The 26,006-nt window shown below is 46.6% G+C and overlaps 1 protein-coding gene across 1 annotated transcript; it reads left to right on the top strand.

The window, feature by feature from the left end:
• The first annotated feature begins 3,285 nt into the window (after window positions 1-3,285).
• Window positions 3,286-5,223, top strand: LOC128685996 (helix-loop-helix protein delilah-like). Its single transcript, XM_053772630.2, has one exon. It carries the CDS (start codon window positions 3,978-3,980, stop codon window positions 4,833-4,835), a length of 858 nt encoding a protein of 285 aa, XP_053628605.2. The 5' UTR covers window positions 3,286-3,977; the 3' UTR covers window positions 4,836-5,223.
• Window positions 5,224-26,006: the final 20,783 nt, after the last annotated feature.

Genomic DNA, 26,006 nt, shown 5'->3' on the forward strand with positions numbered 1-26,006 from the left:
TGATGATCATAGTGATGATCATAGTGATGATCATAGAGAGATGATCATAGTGATGATCATAGTGATGATCATAGAGTGATGATCATAGTGATGATCATAGTGATGATCATAGTGATGATCATAGTGATGATCATAGTGATGATCATAGTGATGATCATAGTGATGATCGTAGAGTGATGATCATAGTGATGATCATAGTGATGATCATAGTGATGATCATAGTGATGATCATAGTGATGATCATAGTGATGATCATAGTGATGATCATAGTGATGATCATAGTGATGATCATAGTGATGATCATAGTGATGATCATAGTGATGATCATAGTGATGATCGTAGAGTGATGAGCATAGTGATGATCATAGTGATGATCATAGTGATGATCATAGTGATGATCATAGTGATGATCATAGAGTGATGATCATAGTGATGATCATAGTGATGATCATAGTGATGATCATAGTGATGATCATAGTGATGATCGTAGAGTGATGATCATAGTGATGATCATAGAGTGATGATCATAGAGTGATGATCATAGTGATGATCATAGTGATGATCATAGAGTGATGATCATAGAGTGATGATCATAGAGTGATGATCATAGTGATGATCATAGTGATGATCATAGAGTGATGATCATAGAGTGATGATCATAGTGATGATCATAGTGATGATCATAGTGATGATCATAGAGTGATGATCATAGAGTGATGATCATAGTGATGATCATAGAGTGATGATCATAGAGTGATGATCATAGAGTGATGATCATAGTGATGATCATAGTGATGATCGTAGAGTGATGATCATAGTGATGATCATAGTGATGATCATAGTGATGATCATAGTGATGATCATAGTGATGATCATAGTGATGATCATAGTGATGATCATAGTGATGATCATAGTGATGATCATAGTGATGATCATAGTGATGATCATAGTGATGATCATAGTGATGATCATAGTGATGATCATAGTGATGATCATAGTGATGATCATAGTGATGATCATAGTGATGATCATAGTGATGATCATAGTGATGATCATAGTGATGATCATAGTGATGATCATAGAGAACCAGTTTCAGGCTTTTAACTGACGAATCTTCAAGCAATTTTGTTAGAATTATATTCCGATAACCAAGTGCTCTTACAGCACAAGGAACCGAGGTCGTCATCTCACGAAAACTCGACAAAAAGAATCCTTGAACTTCTTCGGCGAGATTCATGAATTCTCTGGTCACTACGAGGAAGCAAAAACATTAATTCAGATTTCTTTGATACCTAAAATGATCCTAGTTCCAAAATTCAAACTTAGATTTTTATTACAGTAATTTAGGTGCTTTATCGTACTTATGTGTGCCGTGAAAGTTCTCTGTACACTCTCCAGGTCTGCAATTTCGCCTGCCTGGAAAGGGTCCGTTAGTGTACAGCAATATCCAGCCTGGAGAGAGCAAGCGATTTGAAGAGAATCATCATGGACTTGGAATCTTTAGTTCTGAAGGTTCTCATTTTTCCTCGTATCATTGTCCTAGCAGATGTGGCAGATACATTGTTGTGATTATGAAAGTGAGATCCTCTGACATTTTCACTCACAGGTCCTTCACATCAATTTTTCGCTCTATTATGTAGTTGGAATTTGTTTTATACTCCGTTGCAGTTTTAATTTCCTCGAGTTTTCTATATCGGAGTAATTGAAAAATATCTTCAATGAACTCTATGTTGCTTTCTGCCCCCCATTTAAATATTTGGTTGATGTCCGCCTGGAGTCATGCAGTGTCTTCGGTGGATGACACTGTCATGCAAAATCGGGTGTCATCAGCAAAGGAAGACGCGGTGCTGTGGCTTCCATCTCTGGATCAAATATGAGGATGAAGAACAGGATGGGAGCGAGTACTGTGCCTTGTGGAACAGAGTTTTCCACTGTAACTGCCTCAGACTTTACTCCATTTACTATTACTCTTTGTGCTCTATTTGCTAGGAAGTTATAGATCCATCTACCAACTTTATTGAACATTAAAATGGTATAAAATACCGACAGGTTGTTAGGTAAGAAATAAAGATACCTAACTGTTGCATATGTGTCTTACCTAACAACCTGTCGGTATTTTATACCATTTTAATGTTCAATCTGTCAGACACTGCAACACAAGGGTATCTTGGTACAGACCTACAATCAACTTCGACAACTTCCACTAGTGAGAACGGCTGGATTTGAGAGGGACCTGACCTCTCAACATCTGAGTTCTTACCTCTCCTAGTGGCCTACGTCTCACCTCCTGGCGCTATATAAGGCTCCATCATGTCACTTCATCTCCATATTGTTTCATACTATGGAACAATGCTCTTCTCCAGACTGAGGGACTGACCACCTCAAAACTTTAAGGGTGATGGACTGATTACATCGTCTTCAAGTATCTTCTGCTTCTATCAACTTTTCTGTACTCGACTGAAGAAGCCTACTGTGTAGGCGAAACGTATCGAAATAAAGATACCTAACTGTTGCATATGTGTCTTACCTAACAACCAACTTTATTCTTTTATCACGCATTTTGTGTGCTATTACACCATGATTACACTTGACGAAGGTGACAAGTAACCATGAAGATCCTCCCTCGTACAGATAATAACATAGTAGTCTAACTATCAGTTTAACTAAAACAAGATAAAGTTTATAAAAATGTCTTGCTTCACTAGGTTATATATAGAGAAACTCAGAAGTTTATATTATTATTATTATTGTGTGTCTGTGATGGTCCTCGTATTATCAAAGACATTCCTTAATAATTCTAGTTCAATCTAACAAAAGAATCTTGAAGGTGTTGTAGATATATGATAGGTTAAATGTACTACATGTTGATACGAAAGTGAACCAGTGTGGAATATTCCGCAGGATGTGCTGTGAAGGTCGGATCCTCTCTCTGGTAATGAGAAAAGAGACCTGTGAGGACGCAGCATCACACAGACCTCCTCTCGTGGTCCTGGCGTTACTGAGCTCTCTTCCTCACTACCTGAAACCCTCTCTTCCACAGGTTGCCACTTAACAGAATTACAGGTAAACGAATCAGAGGAGAATACTCATTGTTTTGGCTTTATTAGAGCACTATATAAGTTTTTTCTCACTTCTGCCTCGAGTGCAGTGTCTTGGGCATTTAGGGTCCTATGAAAGTCGGCAAAATTTGCGTTACAAAAGTCAGCAGACGTGAAAGTTTTATCGTGCCAATAGTGACGTCACAGCTCGGGGCACTTGGTGAGGGAGGTGTTGGGCAGCAGGTGAACTGGATACCAGTGATACCCACACAGCCAAGGTGGTAACACGTACCCGCTGCTCCATACACACGGTGTCAGTCCCTCCTTATCGACTGTAACACTCAGTGGTATCCCACTTCGCTCCTCCACACCTGGCGAGATGAAGCTACACCGGTGCACACACACACAGATCTCACACTGCTGAGCACAACATGTGCACCTCCACACAATGCTCTAGCCCAAATATGGAAGATTATTTACATGTACGTCTCGTGACTGGGCCACAATGGTGAGACTGTCAGCCTTGCTTGCTCACCCTGAGTCACAGTTACTGTACCAAGTATAACAACAACAGTTCGTTGCATCACTCTGAATACTGTCTATTTAGAAAACAAATATCGATATTAAATATAGTGAACGTAACTTCAAACTTGCAGGAATTATACGTAATGTCTGCCGTACTGTACTTGCTTAAGAAATATACAGAAGACAAGAAAACATTTAAATGTGATTTGTCTTAAATGAACAAACTAGTGAAGTAACTTCAATGCAGGTGCAGTAGTGATCCAGGTGGTGCAGTAGTGATGCAGGTGGTGCAGTAGTGATGCAGGTGGTGCAGTACTGATCCAGGTGGTACAGTAGTGACCCAGGTGGTGTGTGCGAGTGTTGCGGTAGTGATCACAGGTGGTGTGTGCGGTGCTGGGCGCCTGTATCCACAAGATGGAGAGACTTGAGGACCATAGTCCCTCCACTGATACCAACAACAATAGCAGCACCGGTCACAGGAACAACGACTGCACTCTAGGCAGGAACTTTAACGGGGAGGAGAAGTACGCTCTACGACCCAGGACCATCATCAAACGTCTCCAGCAAGAACGTACTCGCCAGGAAGTCACAAAACGACCTGCAAAGTCCAAATCCCGTCCAGCACCGTTATCCAAGTACCGAAGAAAGACCGCGAACGCTCGGGAACGCCATCGCATGAGAGAAATCAACAACGCCTTCGAATCCTTGCGTAAGGTTCTTCCTGAAGCAGTGGAGGTTCACACCACCTCTGCCACCATCACCAAGATCATGACACTCCGCCTGGCAGTAGAATACATCAGGGCGCTCTCTGATGTTCTTGATGACACCGACAGTGATTATACTTCCTTCGAAAACTCCTTACACAGTTCCATCCAGAACTCTCTCCAGAGCTGCTTTCAGCACTCCTTTACGCCAAGCCTTCATCAGCACGTCCAACAGAAGGCAATTCCAGCTTCGGGGAACACAATGAGCTTTCAGTACGAACACACAACGACCTCATACACACAGCAGGGAGCCCCTCAGCTGCCTCAACTAGTGGCCCATTACACAATCTCTGACCCCATGTCAGTCTCCAGCTCTCCCTCTACTGTACGAGGCTCCGTCAGCAGCACCAGCGACCTTGAGGAGCTTTTATCCGATGACTCAGGATTGCTGGAGGACAGTCTGGATGTGTTCCATGACATACCCACTCTAACTCTTGCTGATCCATTCGAAATCCTTTTGGGTACAGAAAAAGACACGCTAATCTTTACAACCGAACTATGTAATTAAAAGCTTTCCAGGAAGTTAATTGGTGTTAAGTGTTCATCACGAATTATTACCCTGAAATGATGGTGCTTTCCTTGTGGAGATGTCAGACAAACTCGTGAAAATATTACGAAATAACCGCGGTGCGCCAGGACATGTGCACTAGTCAGTGTGTATCACTACTTTCTAATTCTGATAGACACCGCATAATGGATGGACTAGGGTTTAATTATTGTTGAAGTTACGCAGAGTTAAATACCAAATGTGAGAGTAATACAGCTGCAGTCACCTGGCTACACAATAATACAGCTGCAGTCACCTGGCTACACAGTAATACAGCTGCAGTCACCTGGCTACACAGTAATACAGCTGCAGTCACCTGGCTACACAATAATACAGCTGCAGTCACCTGGCTACACAGTAATACAGCTGCAGTCACCTGGCTACACAATAATACAGCTGCAGTCACCTGGCTACACAATAATACAGCTGCAGTCACCTGGCTACACAATAATACAGCTGCAGTCACCTGGCTACACAGTAATACAGCTGCAGTCACCTGGCTACACAATAATACAGCTGCAGTCACCTGGCTACACAATAATACAGCTGCAGTCACCTGGCTACACAATAATACAGCTGCAGTCACCTGGCTACACAGTAATACAGCTGCAGTCACCTGGCTACACAGTAATACAGCTGCAGTCACCTGGCTACACAGTAATACAGCTGCAGTCACCTGGCTACACAGTAATGCAGCTGCAGTCACCTGGCTACACAGTAATGCAGCTGCAGTCACCTGGCTACACAGTAATGCAGCTGCAGTCACCTGGCTACACAGTAATACAGCTGCAGTCACCTGGCTACACAGTAATACAGCTGCAGTCACCTGGCTACACAGTAATGCAGCTGCAGTCACCTGGCTACACAGTAATGCAGCTGCAGTCACCTGGCTACACAGTAATACAGCTGCAGTCACCTGGCTACAAAGTAATACAGCTGCAGTCACCTGGCTACACAGTAATACAGCTGCAGTCACCTGGCTACACAGTAATACAGCTGCAGTCACCTGGCTACACAGTAATACAGCTGCAGTCACCTGGCTACACAGTAATGCAGCTGCAGTCACCTGGCTACACAGTAATGCAGCTGCAGTCACCTGGCTACACAGTAATACAGCTGCAGTCACCTGGCTACACAGTAATACAGCTGCAGTCACCTGGCTACACAATAATACAGCTGCAGTCACCTGGCTACACAGCAATGCAGCTGCAGTCACCTGGCTACACAATAATACAGCTGCAGTCACCTGGCTACACAGTAATGCAGCTGCAGTCACCTGGCTACACAGTAATACAGCTGCAGTCACCTGGCCACACAGTAATACAGCTGCAGTCACCTGGCTACACAGTAATACAGCTGCAGTCACCTGGCTACACAGTAATACAGCTGCAGTCACCTGGCTACATAGTGAAACAGCTGAAGTCACCTGGCTACACAATAATACAACTGCAGTCACCTGGCTACATAGTGAAACAGCTGCAGTCACCTGGCTACACAGTAATGCAGCTGCAGTCACCTGGCTTCATAGTGAAACAGCTGCAGTCACCTGGCTACACAGTAATGCAGCTGCAGTCACCTGGCTACACAGTAATACAGCTGCAGTAACCTGGCTACACAATAACACAGCTGCAGTCACCTGGCTACACAGTAATACAGCTGCAGTCACCTGGCTACACAATAACACAGCTGCAGTCACCTGGCTACACAATAACACAGCTGCATTCACCTGGCTACACAATAACACAGCTGCAGTCACCTGGCTACACAATAACACAGCTGCAGTCACCTGGCTACACAATAACACAGCTGCAGTCACCTGGCTACACAATAACACAGCTGCAGTCACCTGGCTACACAATAATACAGCTGCAGTCACCTGGCTACACAATAACACAGCTGCAGTCACCTGGCTACACAATAATACAGCTGCAGTCACCTGGCTACACAATAACACAGCTGCAGTCACCTGGCTACACAATAACACAGCTGCAGTCACCTGGCTACACAGTAACACAGCTGCAGTCACCTGGCTACACAATAACACAGCTGCAGTCACCTGGCTACACAATAACACAGCTGCAGTCACCTGGCTACACAATAACACAGCTGCAGTCACCTGGCTACACAATAACACAGCTGCAGTCACCTGGCTACACAATAACACAGCTGCAGTCACCTGGCTACACAATAATACAGCTGCAGTCACCTGGCTACACAGTAACACAGCTGCAGTCACCTTGTTACACAATAATACAGCTGCAGTCACCTGGCTACACGTCCTGTGTGTAACTCAAGAAGGTCGAACAAGAAAAATAAGCGATGCTAGTCTACAGTGCCATAATGTTTAACCTCGTGAACATACATTACCTAATTACTGGATAACCATTGTTACCGTGTTAATTCTCTAGGTGTGTGTGTGTGTGTGTGTGTGTGTGTGTGTGTGTGTGTGTGTGTGTGTGTGTGTGTGTGTGTGTGTGTGTGTGTGTGTGTGTGTGTGTGTGTGTAACCTATATTTAAAACCAATATTTCATGTACATAATATTTTCAAGTATGTCTAAGTTTTCTATGTGTTTTTTGTTTTTTAAATAAATTTGAATATTCCCTAATAGTCTTTCAAAATATTCCTTTTAATATTCACAACACAAGAGCATCACAAGGTAACCAAAACTAACTCAAAAAAATTATCAACCCTACCAGCGTAATTTGTCTGATTTTTGCCACATTGATCAGTGGTAATATATATATATATATAAACATTCATACACATGTGTTTATACGCACATATACTCACGTATACACTCGTACATTAAATTACACGGCAATGTGTATGTTTTGTGTTTGTAAACATAGTGTAGCAGTGTATATACACAGTGGTGTGTATATTGTGTTCACACACACCAGCATATATATATATATATATATATATATATATATATATATATATATATATATATATATATATATATATATATATATATATATATATATATATATATATATATATATATATATATATATATATACTAGCACACACGCATGTACGCATATGTATACACTCATTATAATACGTACACACATGCACTTGCACGCACTTACACCATTATCATACGTACACACAAACAATCACAGACAATTATCACAATGCTTACACACGCTTTCACACACGATCACAATGCGTACAAACGCTTTCACACACGATCACAATGCGTACACACGCTTTCACACACGATTACAATGCGTACACACGCTTTCACACACGATCACAACACTCCCATACACAAATGCTGGCATACACTCACAATACGATTATACACAAGTGCTAGTATACACTCACAATACACACATACACATGTGCTGGCATACACTCACAATTTCTGGCACACACACACACACACACAAGTGCTGGCACAAGCACACACACGTGCTGGCACACGACACAAGTGCTGGCGCGCACACACAAGTGCTGGCGCGCACACACAAGTGCTGACACACACACACACAAGTGCTGGCACACGGACACAAGTGCTGACACACACACACAAGTGCTGGCACACACACAAGTGCACACACACACAAGTGCTGGCACACACACAAGTGCACACACACACAAGTGCTGGCATACACTCCGAAATACTAGCGAGCACACACTAGTGCTGGCACACACACACAAGTACTGGCACATACACACACAAGTGCTGGCACACACACACAAGTGCTGGCACACACACACAAGTGCTGGCACACACACACAAATGCTGGCACACACACACAAGTGCTGGCACACACACACACTAGTGCTGGCACACACACACAAGTGCTGGCACACACACACACACAAGTGCTGGCACACACACACAAGTGCTGGCACACACACACACAAGTGCTGGAACACATACACAAATGCTGGCACGCACACACAAGTGCTGGCACACACACACAAGTGCTGGCACACACACAAGTGCTGGCACACACACAAGTGCTGGCACACACACACAAGTGCTGGCAAACACACACACAAGTGCTGGCACACACATACAAGTACTGGCACACACACACACACAAGTGCTGGCACACACACAAGTGCTGGCACACACACACACACAAGTGCTGGCCCACACACACACACACTAGTGCTGGCACACACACACAAGTGCTGGCACGCAAACAAGAGCTGGCACACACACACACACACAAGTGCTGGCACACACACACACATTTGCTGGCACGCACACAAGTGCTGGCACACACACACACAAGTGCTGGCACACACACAAGTGCTGGCACACACACACAAGTGCTGGCACACACACACACAAGTGCTGGCACACACACACAAGTACTGGCACACACACACACACAAGTGCTGGCACACACACAAATGCTGGCACACACACACACACAAGTGCTGGCATACACACACACACACTAGTGCTGGCACACACACACAAGTGCAGGCACGCAAACAAGAGCTGGCACACACACACACACACAAGTGCTGGCACACACACACACAAGTGCTGGCACGCACACAAGTGCTGGCACACACACACACACAAGTGCTGGCACACACACACAAGTGCTGGGACACACAAACAAGTGCGGGGACACACACACAAGTGCTGGCACGCAAACAAGAGCTGGCACACACACACACACACAAGTGCTGGCACACACACACACATTTGCTGGCACGCACACAAGTGCTGGCACACACACACACAAGTGCTGGCACACACACAAGTGCTGGCACACACACACAAGTGCTGGCACACACACACACAAGTGCTGGCACACACACACAAGTACTGGCACACACACACACACAAGTGCTGGCACACACACAAATGCTGGCACACACACACACACAAGTGCTGGCACACACACACACACACACTAGTGCTGGCACACACACACAAGTGCAGGCACGCAAACAAGAGCTGGCACACACACACACACACAAGTGCTGGCACACACACACACAAGTGCTGGCACGCACACAAGTGCTGGCACACACACACACAAGTGCTGGCACACACACACAAGTGCTGGGACACACAAACAAGTGCGGGGACACACACACAAGTGCTGGGACACACACACAAGTGCTGGCACACACACACACAAGTGCTGGCACACACACACAAGTGCTGGCACACACACACAAGTGCTGGCACACACACACAAGTGCTGGCACACACACACAAGTGCTGGCACACACACACAAGTGCTGGCCCACCAAGGCAGGGTGGCCCGAAAATGAAAAACTTTCACCATCATTCACTCCATCACTGTCTTGCCAGAAGGGTGCTTTACACTACAGTTTTTAAACTGCAACATTAACATCCCTCCTTCAGAGTGCAGGCACTGTACTTCCCATCTCCAGGACTCAACTCCGGCCTGCCGGTTTCCCTGAACCCCTTCATAAATGTTACTTTGCTCACACTCCAACAGCACGTCAAGTATTAAAAACCATTTGTCTTCATTCACTCCTATCAAACACGCTCACGCATGCCCGCTGGAAGTCCAAGCCCCTCGCACACAAAACCTCCTTTACCCCCTCCCTGCAACCTTTCCTAGGCCGACTCCTACCCCGCCTTCCTTCCACTACAGACTGATACACTCTTGAAGTCATTCTGTTTCGCTCCATTCTCTCTACATGTCCGAACCACCCCAACAACCCTTCCTCAGCCCTCTGGACAACAGTTTTGGTAATCCCGCACCTCCTCCTAACTTCCAAACTACGAGTTCTCTGCATTATATTCACACCACACATTGCCCTCAGACATGACATCTCCACTGCCTCCAGCCTTCTCCTCGCTGCAACATTCATCACCCATGCTTCACACCCATATAAGAGCGTTGGTAAAACTATACTCTCATACATTCCCCTCTTTGCTTCCAAGGACAAAATTCTTTGTCTCCACAGACTCCTAAGTGCACCACTCACCCTTTTCCCCTCATCAATTCTATGATTCACCTCATCTTTCATAGACCCATCCGCTGACACGTCCACTCCCAAATATCTGAATACATTCACCTCCTCCATACTCTCTCCCTCCAATCTGATATCCAATCTTTCATCACCTAATCTTTTTGTTATCCTCATAACCTTACTCTTTCCTGTATTCACTTTTAATTTTCTTCTTTTGCACACCCTACCAAATTCATCCACCAACCTCTGCAACTTCTCTTCAGAATCTCCCAAGAGCACAGTGTCATCAGCAAAGAGCAGCTGTGACAACTCCCACTTTGTGTGATTCTTTATCTTTTAACTCCACGCCTCTTGACAAGACCCTCGCATTTACTTCTCTTACAACCCCATCTATAAATATATTAAACAACCACGGTGACATCACACATCCTTGTCTAAGGCCTACTTTTACTGGGAAATAATTTCCCTCTTTCCTACATACTCTAACTTGAGACTCACTATCCTCGTAAAAACTCTTCACTGCTTTCAGTAACTTACCTCCTACACCATACACCTGCAACATCTGCCACATTGCCCCCCTATCCACCCTGTCATACGCCTTTTCCAAATCCATAAATGCCACAAAAACCTCTTTAGCCTTAACTAAATACTGTTCACTTATATGTTTCACTGTAAACACCTGGTCCACACGGTGGTCTGACCTGGGTTATCAGTATAATACCGGTGGTCTACCCTGGGTTATCAGTATAATTCCGGTGGTCTACCCTGGGTTATCTGTATAATACAGGTGGTCCACCCTGGGTTATCAGTACAATACCAGTGGTCTACCCTGGGTTATCAGTATAATACCGGTGGTCTACCCTGGGTTATCAGTATAATACCGGTGGTATACATTGGGTTATCAGTATAATAACGGTGGTCTACCGTGGGTTATCAGTACAATACCGGTGGTGTACCGTGGGTTATTATAATACCGTTGGTCTACCCTGGGTTATCAGTATAATACCGGTGATCTACCCTGGGTTATCAGTTTAATACCGGTGGTCTACCCTGGGTTATCAGTATAATACCAGTGGTCTACCCTGGGTTATCAGTTTAATACCAGTAATCTACCCTGGGTTATCAGTTTAATACCGGTGGTCTACCCTGGGTTATCAGTATAATACCAGTGGTCTACCCTGAGTTATCAGTTTAATACCGGTGGTCTACCCTGGGTTATCAGTATAATACCAGTGGTCTACCCTGGGTTATCAGTTTAATACCTGTGGTGTACCCTGGGTAAACAGTATAATACCAGTGATCTACCCTGGGTTATCAATATAATACCGGTGGTCTACCCTGGGTTATCAGTATAATGCCGGTGGTCTACCCTGGGTTATCAGTTTAAAAGAGGTGGTCTACCCTGGGTTATCAGTATAATACCGGTGGTCTACCCTGGGTTATCAGCATAATACCGGTGGTCTACCCTGGGTTATCAGTATAATACCGGTGGTCTACCCTGGGTTATCAGCATAATACCGGTGGTCTACCCTGGGTTATCAGTATAATACCGGTGGTCTACCCTGGGTTATCAGTATAATACCGATGGTCTACCCTGGGTTATCAGCATAATACCTGTGGTCTACCCTGGGTTATCAGTATAATACCGGTGGTCTACCCTGGGTTATCAGTATAATACCAGTGGCCTACCCTGGGTTATCAGCTTAATACCAGTAATCTACCCTGGGATATCAGTTTAATATCGGTGGTCTACCCTGGGTTATCAGTATAATACCGGTGGTCTACCCTGGGTTATCGGTATAATACCGGTGGTCTACCCTGGGTTATCAGTATAATACCAGTGGTCTACCATGGGTTATCAGTATAATACCAGTGGTCTACCCTGGGTTATCAGTTTAATACCGGTGGTCTACCCTGGGTTATCAGTATAATACCGGTGGTCTACCCTGGGTTATCAGTATAATACCGGTGGTATACCCTGGGTTATCAGTATAATACCGGTGGTCTACCCTGGGTTATCAGTATAATACCGGTGGTCTACCCTGGGTTATCAGTTTAATACCGGTGGTCTACCCTGGGTTATCAGTATAATACCGGTGATCTACCCTGGGTTATCAGTTTAATACCGGTGGTCTACCCTGGGTTATCAGTATAATACCAGTGGTCTACCCTGGGTTATCAGTTTAATACCAGTAATCTACCCTGGGTTATCAGTTTAATACCGGTGGTCTACCCTGGGTTATCAGTATAATACCAGTGGTCTACCCTGAGTTATCAGTTTAATACCGGTGGTCTACCCTGGGTTATCAGTATAATACCAGTAATCTACCCTGGGTTATCAGTTTAATACCGGTGGTCTACCCTGAGTTATCAGTTTAATACCGGTGGTCTACCCTGGGTTATCAGTATAATACCAGTGATCTACCCTGGGTTATCAATATAATACCGGTGGTCTACCCTGGGTTATCAGTATAATGCCGGTGGTCTACCCTGGGTTATCAGTTTAAAATTGGTGGTCTACCCTGGGTTATCAGTATAATACCGGTGGTCTACCCTGGGTTATCAGCATAATACCGGTGGTCTACCCTGGGTTATCAGTATAATACCGGTGGTCTACCCTGGGTTATCAGCATAATACCGGTGGTCTACCCTGGGTTATCAGTATAATACCGGTGGTCTACCCTGGGTTATCAGTATAATACCGGTGGTCTACCCTGGGTTATCAGTATAATACCGGTGGTCTACCCTGGGTTATCAGTATAATACCGGTGGTCTACCCTGGGTTATCAGTATAATACCAGTGGTCTACCCTGGGTTATCAGTATAATACCAGTGATCTACCCTGGGTTTTCAGTATAAAACAGGTGGTCTACCCTGAGTTATCAGTATAATACCGGTTTTCTTCCCTGGGTTATCAGTATAATACCGGTGGTCTACCCTGGGTTAGCAGTGTAATACCAGTGGTCTACCCTGGGTTATCAGTATAATACCAGTGATCTACCCTGGGTTATCAGTATAATACCGGTGGTCTACCCTGGGTTATCAGTATAATACCGGTGGTCTACCCTGGGTTATCAGTATAATACCGGTGGTCTACCCTGGGTTATCAGTATAATACCGGTGGTCTACCCTGGGTTATCAGTATAATACCGGTGGTCTACCCTGGGTTATCAGTTTAATACCGGTGGTCTACCCTGGGTTATCAGTATAATACCAGTGGTCTACCCTGGGTTATCAGTATAATAACGGTGGTCTACCCTGGGTTATCAGTATAATACCGGTGGTCTACCCTGGGTTATCAGTATAATACCAGTGGCCTACCCTGGGTTTTCAGTATAATACAGGTGGTCTACCCTGGGTTTTCAGTATAATACAGGTGGTCTACCCTGGGTTATCAGTTTAATACCGGTGGTCTACCCTGGGTTTTCAGTATAATACAGGTGGTCTACCCTGGGTTATCAGTATAATACCGGTGGTCTACCCTGGGTTATCAGTTTAATACCGGTGGTCTACCCTGGGTTATCAGTTTAATACCGGTGGTCTACCCTGGGTTATCAGTATAATACCGGTGGTCTACCCTGGGTTATCAGTATAATACCGGTGGTCTACCCTGGGTTATCAGTTTAATACCGGTGGTCTACCCTGGGTTATCAGTTTAATACCGGTGGTCTACCCTGGGTTATCAGTTTAATACCGGTGGTCTGCCCTGGGTTATTAGTTTAATACCAGTTGTCTACCCTGGGTTATCAGTATAACACCGGTGGTCTACCCTGGATTATCAATACAAGACCGGTGGTCTACCATGGGTTATTAGTATAATACCGGTGGTCTCCCCTGGGTTATCAGAATAATACCGGTGGTCTACCCTCGGTTATCAGTATAATACCGGTGGTCTACCCTGGGTTATCAGTATAAAACCGGTGGTCTACCCTGGGTTATCAGTATAATACCAGTGGTCTACCCTGGGTTATCAGAATTATACCGGTGGTCTACCCTGGGTTATCAGTATAATACCGTTGGTCTACCCTCGGTTATCAGTATAATATCAGTGGTCTACCCAAGGTTATCAGAATTATACCGGTGGTCTACCCTGGGTTATCAGTACAATACCGTTGGTCTACCCTGGGTTACCAGTTTAATACCAGTGGTCTACCCTGGGTTATCAGTATAATACCAGTGATCTACCCTGGGTTATCAGTATAATACCGGTGGTCTACCCTGGGTTTTCAGTGTAATACTAGTGGTCTATGCTGTGTTAGCAGTATAACACTGGTGGTCTACCCTGGGATAGCAGTATAACACTGGTGGTCTACCCTGGGATAGCAGTATAACACTGGTGGTCTACCCTGGGTTAGCAGTGTAATACTAGTGGTCTATGCTGTGTTAGCAGTATAACACTGGTGGTCTACCCTGGGATAGCAGTATAACACTGGTGGTCTACCCTGGGATAGCAGTATAACACTGGTGGTCTACCCTGGGTTAGCAGTATACCGTAGGTGATCTACCCTGGGATAGCAGTATAACACTGGTGGTCTACCCTGGGATAGCAGTATAACACTGGTGGTCTACCCTGGGATAGCAGTATAACACTGGTGGTCTACCCTGGGATAGCAGTATAACACTGGTGGTCTACCCTGGGATAGCAGTATAACACTGGTGGTCTACCCTGGGATAGCAGTATAACACTGGTGGTCTACCCTGGGATAGCAGTATAACACAGGTGGTCTTCCCTGGTATAGCAGTATAACACTGGTGGTCTACCCCGGGATAGCAGTATAACACTAGTGGTCTACCCTGGGATAGCAGTATAACTCTGGTGGTCTACCCTGGGATAGCAGTATAACACTGGTGGTCTACACTGGGATGACAGTATAACACTGGTGGTCTACTCTGGGTTAGCAGTATAACGCAGGTGGTCTACCCTGGGATAGCAGTATAACGCAGGTGGTCTACCCTGGGATAGCAGTATAACGCAGGTGGTCTACCCTGGGATAGCAGTATAACGCAGGTGGTCTACCCTGGGATAGCAGTATAACGCAGGTGGTCTACCCTGGGATAGCAGTATAACGCAGGTGGTCTACCCTGGGATAGCAGTATAACACTGGTGGTCTACCCTGGGATAGCAGTATAACACTGGTGGTCTACCCTGGGATAGCAGTATAACGCAGGTGTTCTACCCTGGGATAGCAGTATAACGCAGGTGGTCTACCCTGGGATAGCAGTATAACACTGGTAGTCTACCCTGGGATAGCAGTATAACACAGGTGGTCTACCCTTGGACAGCAGTATAACGCAGGTGGTCTACCCTGGGATAGCAGTATAACACTGGTGGTCTACCCTGGGATAGCAGTATAACACTGGTGGTCTACCCTGGGATAGCAGTATAACACTGGTGGTCTACCCTGGGATAGCAGTATAACACAGGTTGTCTACCCTGGGATAGCAGTATAACACAGGTGGTCTACCCTGGGATAGCAGTATAACACAGGTGGTCTACCCTGGGATAGCAGTATAACACAGGTGGTCTACCCTGGGATAGCAGTATAACACTGGTGGTCTACCCTGGGATAGCAGTATAACACAGGTGGTCTACCCTGGGATAGCAGTATAACACAGGTGGTCTACCCTGGGATAGCAGTATAACGACTGGTGGTCTACCCTGGGATAGCAGTTTAACACAGGTGGTTTACCCTGGGATAGCAGTAAAACGCAGGTTGTCTACCCTGGGATAGCAGTATAACGCAGGTGGTCTACCCTGGGATAGCAGTATAACGCAGGTGGTCTACCCTGGGATAGCAGTATAACACTGGTGGTCTACCCTGGGATAGCAGTATAACACTGGTGGTCTACCCTGGGATAGCAGTATAACACTGGTGGTCTACCCTGGTATAACAGTATAACGCAGGTGGTCTACCCTGGGATAGCAGTATAACACTGGTGGTCTACCCTGGGATAGCAGTATAACACTGGTGGTCTACCCTGGGATAGCAGTATAACACAGGTGGTCTACCCTGGGATAGCAGTATAACACTGGTGGTCTACCCTGGGATAGCAGTATAACACTGGTGGTCTACCCTGGGATAGCAGTATAACACTGGTGGTCTACCCTGGGATAGCAGTATAACACAGGTGGTCTACCCTGGGATAGCAGTATAACACTGGTGGTCTACCCTTGGATAGCAGTATAACACTGGTGGTCTACCCTGGGATAGCAGTATAACACAGGTGGTCTACCCTAGGATAGCAGTATAACAGTGGTGGGATAGCTATAACACCTGGGATAGCAGTATAACACTGGTGGTCTACCCTGGGATAGCAGTATAACACTGGTGGTCTACCCTGGGATAGCAGTATAACACAGGTGGTCTACCCTGGGATAGCAGTATAACACTGGTGGTCTACCCTGGGATAGCAGTATAACACACCCTGGGATAGGGTGGTCTACCCTGGGATAGCACAGTGGTCTATGGGATAGCAGTATAACACTGGTGGTCTACCCTGGGATAGCAGTATAACACTGGTGGTCTACCCTGGGATAGCAGGTATAACAGTATAACACAGGTGGTCTACCCTGGGATAGCAGTATAACACTGGTGGTCTACCCTGGGATAGCAGTATAACACCCCTGGGATAGCAGTATAACACTGGTGGTCTACCCTGGGATAGCAGTATAACACTGATGGTCTACCCTGGGATAGCAGTATAACACAGGTGGTCTACCCTGGGATAGCAGTATAACACTGGTGGTCTACCCTGGGATAGCAGTATAACACTGGTGGTCTACCCTGGGATAGCAGTATAACACTGGTGGTCTACCCTGGGATAGTATAACACAGGTGGTCTACCCTGGGATAGCAGTATAACACAGGTGGTCTACCCTGGGATAGCAGTATAACACTGGTGGTCTACCCTGGGATAGCAGTATAACACAGGTGGTCTACCCTGGGATAGCAGTATAACACAGGTGGTCTACCCTGGGATAGCAGTATAACACAGGTGGTCTACCCTGGGATAGCAGTATAACACTGGTGGTCTACCCTGGGATAGCAGTATAACACAGGTGGTCTACCCTGGGATAGCAGTATAACACTGGTGGTCTACCCTGGTGGTCTACCCTGGGATAGCAGTATAACACAGGTGGTCTACCCTGGGATAGCAGTATAACACAGGTGGTCTACCCTGGGATAGCAGTATAACACAGTTGGTCTACCCTGGGATAGCAGTATAACACAGGTGGTCTACCCTGGGATAGCAGTATAACACAGGTGGTCTACCCTGGGATAGCAGTATAACACAGGTGGTCTACCCTGGGATAGGGACCTCAGAGTTTCAGTCTTATATTAAAACTTGTATAAAATACTCTGTAGTTGAAGACACTTGAGCAACAGGTTAGCTGTGTTCGTTGTTGGAAAGTTCCGTCTACACAGTAGACTTCCTCAGTCAGAAACAGAGGCAGCAGGTCTAGTTGTGAACTGATGATGTAGTCTGTCCATCAATCTTGGGGAAATAGTATTTGAGGTTGTCAGTCCCTCAGTCTAGTTTTCCATCATTATATTCACTCCTTCTCTCTTTCTGTTTCTCTCTCTGCAATAATATTACATCCCAACGTTCAGTTCACACTACTAGGATTATTACTGCATGTTCCGGCATATAAGGCGCGCCTTTCTCTATCAAAGTCATGGAAAATCAACCTGCGTCTTATATGCTCATGGTCAGGGTTAAGGGAAGGCTTTGGGTTACCGTAAATCTATAACAAACTTCAAATTCATAAATGATTTCATCCTACCTAGCACACACTGCATCCTTCCTAGCACACACTGCATCCTTCCTAGCACACACTGCATCCTTCCTAGCACACACTGCATCCTACCTAGCACAACCTGCATCCTTCCTAGCACACACTGCATCCTACCTAGCACAACCTGCATCCTACCTAGCACACACTGCATCCTAACTAGCAGACACTGCATCCTACCTAGCACACACTGCATCCTACCTAGCACACACTGCATCCTACATAGCACAACCTGCATCCTACCTAGCACACACTGCATCCTAACTAGCAGACACTGCATCCTACCTAGCACACACTGCATCCTTCCTAGCACACACTGCATCCTACCTTGCACAACCTGCATCCTACCTAGCACACACACTGCATCCTTCCTAGCACACACTGCATCCTACCTAGCACAACCTGCATCCTACCTAGCACACACTGCATCCTTCCTAGCACACACTGCATCCTACCTAGCACAACCTGCATCCTACCTAGCACACACTGCATCCTTCCTAGCACACACTGCATCCTACCTAGCACAACCTGCATCCTAACTAGCAGACACTGCATCCTAACTAGCACAACCTGCATCCTACCTAGCACACACTGCATCCTAACTAGCAGACACTGCATCCTGCCTAGCACACACTGCATCCTACCTAGCACACAATGCATCCTTCCTAGCACACACTGCATCCTACCTAGCACACACTGCATCCTAACTAGCAGACACTGCATCCTGCCTAGCACACACTGCATTCTACGTAGCACACACTGCATCCTTCCTAGCACACAATGCATCCTTCCTAGCACACACTGCATCCTACCTAGCGCACACTGCATCCTACCTAACACACACTGCATCCTACCTAGCACACACTGCATCCTACCTAGCAGACACTGCATCCTACCTAGCACACACTGCATCCTACCTAGCATACACTGCATCCTACCTAGCACACACTGCATCCTACCTAGCACACACTGCATCCTTCCTAGCACACACTGCATCCTACCTAGCACACACTGCATCCTTCCTAGCACACACTGCATCCTTCCTAGCACACACTGCATCCTACCTAGCACACACTGCATCCTTCCTAGCACACACTGCATCCTACCTAGCACACACTGCATCGTACCTAGCACACACTGCATCCTACCTAGCACACACTGCATCCTACCTAGCACACACTGCATCCTACCTGGCACACACTGCATCCTACCTAGCACTCTCTGCATCCTTCCGAGCACTCTCTGCATCCTTCCTAGCACTCTCTGCATCCTACCTAGCACTCTGTGCATCCTTCCTAGCACTCTGTGCATCCTTCCTAGCACTCTCTGCATCCTACCTAGCACTCTCTGCATCCTTCCTAGCACTCTCTGCATCCTTCCTAGCACTCTCTGCATCCTTCCTAGCACTCTCTGCATCCTACCTAGCACTCTCTGCATCCTAGCTAGCACTCTCTGCATCCTACCTAGTACTTTCTGCATCCTTCCTAGCACTCTCTGCATCCTACCTAGCACACACTGCATCCTAACTAGCAGACACTGCATCCTGCCTAGCACACACTGCATCCTACCTAGCACACAATGCATCCTTCCTAGCACACACTGCATCCTACCTAGCACACACTGCATCCTAACTAGCAGACACTGCATCCTGCCTAGCACACACTGCATTCTACGTAGCACACACTGCATCCTTCCTAGCACACAATGCATCCTTCCTAGCACACACTGCATCCTACCTAGCGCACACTGCATCCTACCTAACACACACTGCATCCTACCTAGCACACACTGCATCCTACCTAGCAGACACTGCATCCTACCTAGCACACACTGCATCCTACCTAGCATACACTGCATCCTACTTAGCACACACTGCATCCTACCTAGCACACACTGCATCCTTCCTAGCACACACTGCATCCTACCTAGCACACACTGCATCCTTCCTAGCACACACTGCATTCTTCCTAGCACACACTGCATCCTACCTAGCACACACTGCATCCTTCCTAGCACACACTGCATCCTACCTAGCACACACTGCATCCTACCTAGCACACACTGCATCCTACCTAGCACACACTGCATCCTACCTAGCACACACTGCATCCTACCTGGCACACACTGCATCCTACCTAGCACTCTCTGCATCCTTCATAGCACTCTCTGCATCCTTCCTAGCACTCTCTGCATCCTACCTAGCACTCTCTGCATCCTTCCTAGCACTCTGTGCATCCTTCCTAGCACTCTCTGCATCCTACCTAGCACTCTCTGCATCCTTCCTAGCACTCTCTGCATCCTTCCTAGCACTCACTGCATCCTTCCTAGCACTCTCTGCATCCTACCTAGCACTCTCTGCATCCTAGCTAGCACTCTCTGCATCCTACCTAGTACTTTCTGCATCCTTCCTAGCACTCTCTGCATCCTACCTAGCACTCTCTGCATCCTACCTAGTACTCTCTGCATCCTTCCTAGCACTCTCTGCATCCTTCCTAGCACTCTCTGCATCCTTCTTAGCACTCTCTGCATCCTACCTAGTACTCTCTGCATCCTTCCTAGCACTCTCTGCATCCTACCTAGTACTCTCTGCATCCTTCCTAGCACTCTCTGCATCCTACCTAGTACTCTCTGCATCCTTCCTAGCACTCTCTGCATCCTACCTAGTACTCTCTGCATCCTTCCTAGCACACACTGCATCCTTCCTAGCACTCTCTGCATCCTTCCTAGCACTCTCTGCATCCTACCTAGCACTCTCTGCATCCTTCCTAGCACACACTGCATCCTTCCTAGCACTCTCTGCATCCTTCCTAGCACTCTCTGCATCCTTCCTAGCACTCTCTGCATCCTACCTAGCACTCTCTGCATCCTTCCTAGCACACACTGCATCCTTCCTAGCACTCTCTGCATCCTACCTAGTACTCTCTGCATCCTTCCTAGCACACACTGCATCCTTCCTAGCACTCTCTGCATCCTTCCTAGCACTCTCTGCATCCTACCTAGCACTCTCTGCATCCTTCCTAGCACACACTGCATCCTTCCTAGCACTCTCTGCATCCTACCTAGTACTCTCTGCATCCTTCCTAGCACACACTGCATCCTTCCTAGCACTCTCTGCATCCTTCCTAGCACTCTCTGCATCCTACCTAGCACTCTCTGCATCCTTCCTAGCACACACTGCATCCTTCCTAGCACTCTCTGCATCCTTCCTAGCACTCTCTGCATCCTACCTAGCACTCTCTGCATCCTTCCTAGCACACACTGCATCCTTCCTAGCACTCTCTGCATCCTTCCTAGTACTCTCTGCATCCTACCTAGCACTCTCTGCATCCTTCCTAGCACTCTCTGCATCCTTCCTAGTACTCTCTGCATCCTACCTAGCACTCTCTGCATCCTTCCTAGCACTCTCTGCATCCTTCCTAGTACTCTCTGCATCCTACCTAGCACTCTCTGCATCCTTCCTAGCACTCTCTGCATCCTTCCTAGTACTCTCTGCATCCTACCTAGCACTCTCTGCATCCTTCCTAGCACTCTCTGCATCCTTCCTAGCACTCTCTGCATCCTACCTAGCACTCTCTGCATCCTTCCTAGCACTCTCTGCATCCTTCCTAGTACTCTCTGCATCCTACCTAGCACTCTCTGCATCCTTCCTAGCACACACTGCATCCTTCCTAGCACTCTCTGCATCCTTCCTAGCACTCTCTGCATCCTACCTAGCACTCTCTGCATCCTTCCTAGCACACACTGCATCCTTCCTAGCACACACTGCATCCTTCCTAGCACTCTCTGCATCCTACCTAGCACTCTCTGCATCCTACCTCTGCATTAGAATACAGTTAACTTAATTTTAAAGAAAAACCCTGAATTGTTGCAGAGGAAGCAACAACAGTGGCAACATAACACAAGCAACAACAGTGGCAACATAACACAAGCAACAACAGTGGCAACATAACACAAGCAACAACAGTGGCAACATAACACGAGCAACAACAGTGGCAACATAACACGAGCAACAACAGTGGCAACATAACACAAGCAACAACAGTGGCAACATAACACAAGCAACAACAGTGGCAACATAACACGAGCAACAACAGTGGCAACATAACACGAGCAACAACAGTGGCAACATAACACGAGCAACAACAGTGGCAACATAACACGAGCAACAACAGTGGCAACATAACACGAGCAACAACAGTGGCAACATAACACGAGCAACAACAGTGGCAACATAACACGAGCAACAACAGTGGCAACATAACACGGGCAACAACAGTGGCAACATAACACGAGCAACAACAGTGGCAACATAACACGGGCAACAACAGTGGCAACATAACACGGGCAACAACAGTGGCAACATAACACGAGCAACAACAGTGGCAACATAACACGAGCAACAACAGTGGCAACATAACACGAGCAACAACAGTGGCAACATAACACGAGCAACAACAGTGGCAACATAACACGAGCAACAACAGTGGCAACATAACACGAGCAACAACAGTGGCAACATAACACGAGCAACAACAGTGGCAACATAACACGAGCAACAACAGTGGCAACATAACACGAATATGATGCAACATGAAGATCAGATATGTAATATGTTGTCTGTGCTGCAACATACCAGATGTTGATGAGATATTTCACATCCAGCAGGTGAGAACACGGGGTATACACCGTGTGGTGGTATCCAGCAGGTGAGAACACGGGGTATGCACCGTGTGGTGGTATCCAGCAGGTGAGAACACGGGGTATACACCGTGTGGTGGTATCCAGTAGGTGAGAACACGGGGTATACACCGTGTGGTGGTATCCAGCAGGTGAGAACACGGGGTATACACCGTGTGGTGGTATCCAGCAGATGAGAAGACGGGGTATACACCGTGTGGTGGTATCCAGCAGGTGAGAACACGGGGTATACACCGTGTGGTGGTATCCAGTAGGTGAGAACACGGGCTATGCACCGTGTGGTGGTATCCAGTAGGTGAGAACACGGGGTATATACCGTGTGGTGGTATCCAACAGGTGAGAACACGGGGTATACACCGTGTGGTGGTATCCAGCAGGTGAGAACACGGGGTATACACCGTGTGGTGGTATCCAGCAGGTGAGAACACGGGGTATACACCGTGTGGTGGTATCCAGCAGGTGAGAACACGGGGTATACACCGTGTGGTGGTATCCAGCAGGTGAGAACACGGGGTATGCACCGTGTGGTGATATCCAGGAGGTGAGAACACGGGGTATACACCGTGTGGTGGTATCCAGCAGGTGAGAACACGGGGTATACACCGTGTGGTGGTATCCAGCAGGTGAGAACACGGGGTATACACCGTGTGGTGGTATCCAGCAGGTGAGAACACGGGGTATACACCGTGTGGTGGTATCCAGCAGGTGAGAACACAGGGTATACACCGTGTGGTGGTATCCAGCAGGTGAGAACACGGGGTATACACCGTGTGGTGGTATCCAGCAGGTGAGAACACGGGGTATACACCGTGTGGTGGTATCCAGCAGGTGAGAACACGGGGTATGCACCGTGTGGTGGTATCCAGCATGTGAGGACACGAGGTATACACCGTGTGGTGGTATCCAGCAGGTGAGAACACGGGGTATGCACCGTGTGGTGGTATCCAGCAGGTGATAACACGGGGTATGCACCGTGTGGTGGTATCCAGAAGGTGAGAACAAGGGTTATACACCGTGTGGTGGTATCCAGCAGGTGAGAACACGGGGTATACACCGTGTGATGGTATCCAGCAGGTGAGAACACGGGGTATACACCAAGTGGTGGCATCCAGCAGGTGATAACACGGAGTATGCACCGTGTGGTGGTATCCAGCAGGTGAGAACACGGGGTATACCCCGTGTGGTGGTATCCAGCAGGTGAGAACACGGGGTATACCCCGTGTGGTGGTATCCAGCAGGTGAGAACACGGGGTATACACCGTGTGGTGGTATCCAGCAGGTGAGAACACGGGGTATACACCGTGTGGTGGTATCCTCTTCTTTACCTCATTCTCATGTGTTCTTCCTTGTTTTTCTCTCTTCTCTCTCATCCTCCTGTCTTCTCCTTCACCCTTGTTTATCTGTATGCTCTGTGTCTTCCATTGTTTGATTTGATTGAATATTTGGTCAAGGTTCACACTATGTCTTGAAGCTGTTAGTGATTTATATGTGTACTGAGTAAAGACAGCAGGACTCTGTCTTGTAATAATATGTAAAGTAAAAGGACACTAGTGCAACTAATGTGACATTTATTGTGGCAACGTTTCGCTCTCCAGGAGCTTTATCAAGCCATTGATAAAGCTGATAAAGCTCCTGGAGAGCGAGACGTTGCCACAATAAATGTCACATTAGTTGCACTTGTGTCCTTTTACTTTACAGGACTCTGTCTTGCTTTATTTAATATTTTATTGAGCTAAGATTGGATTTTACTTGGTGTTACCACCAGGTTAATGGGCAACTCTAGTTCATTATTGTAAAGCATTCTTCCCTACGATTGTAGTTGTACATGTTGATCTAGGCTCATAGGCCAGTGTAAGCCAGTGTAAGTCAGTGTAAGCCAGTGTAAGCCAGTGTAAGTCAGTGTAAGTCAGTGTAAGTCAGTGTAAGTCAGTGTAAGTCAGTGTAAGTCAGTGTAAGTCAGTGTAAGTCAGTGTAAGTCAGTGTAAGTCAGTGTAGGTCAGTGTAAGTCAGTGTAAGTCAGTGTAAGTCAGTGTAAGTCAGTGTAAGTCAGTGTAAGTCAGTGTAAGTCAGTGTAAGTCAGTGTAAGTCAGTGTAAGTCAGTGTAAGTCAGTGTAAGTCAGTGTAAGTCAGTGTAAGCCAGTGTAAGTCAGTGTAAGTCAGTGTAAGTCAGTGTAAGTCAGTGTAAGTCAGTGTAAGTCAGTGTAAGTCAGTGTAAGTCAGTGTAAGCCAGTGTAAGTCAGTGTAAGTCAGTGTAAGTCAGTGTAAGTCAGTGTAAGTCAGTGTAAGACAGTGTAAGTCAGTGTAAGTCAGTGTAAGTCAGTGTAAGTCAGTGTAAGTCAGTGTAAGTCAGTGTAAGCCAGTGTAAGCCAGTGTAAGTCAGTGTAAGTCAGTGTAAGTCAGTGTCAGCCAGTGTAAGTCAGTGTAAGCCAGTGTAAGTCAGTGTAAGCCAGTGTAAGTCAGTGTAAGTCAGTGTAAGTCAGTGTAAGTCAGTGTAAGTCAGTGTAAGCCAGTGTAAGTCAGTGTAAGCCAGTGTAAGTCAGTGTAAGTCAGTGTAAGTCAGTGTAAGTCAGTGTAAGTCAGTGTAAGTCAGTGTAAGTCAGTGTAAGTCAGTGTAAGCCAGTGTAAGTCAGTGTAAGTCAGTGTAAGTCAGTGTAAGTCAGTGTAAGTCAGTGTAAGCCAGTGTAAGTCAGTGTAAGTCAGTGTAAGC

This window comes from Cherax quadricarinatus, chromosome 9, assembly GCF_038502225.1.
Source record: "Cherax quadricarinatus isolate ZL_2023a chromosome 9, ASM3850222v1, whole genome shotgun sequence".
Taxonomy (NCBI): Eukaryota; Metazoa; Arthropoda; class Malacostraca; order Decapoda; family Parastacidae; genus Cherax; species Cherax quadricarinatus.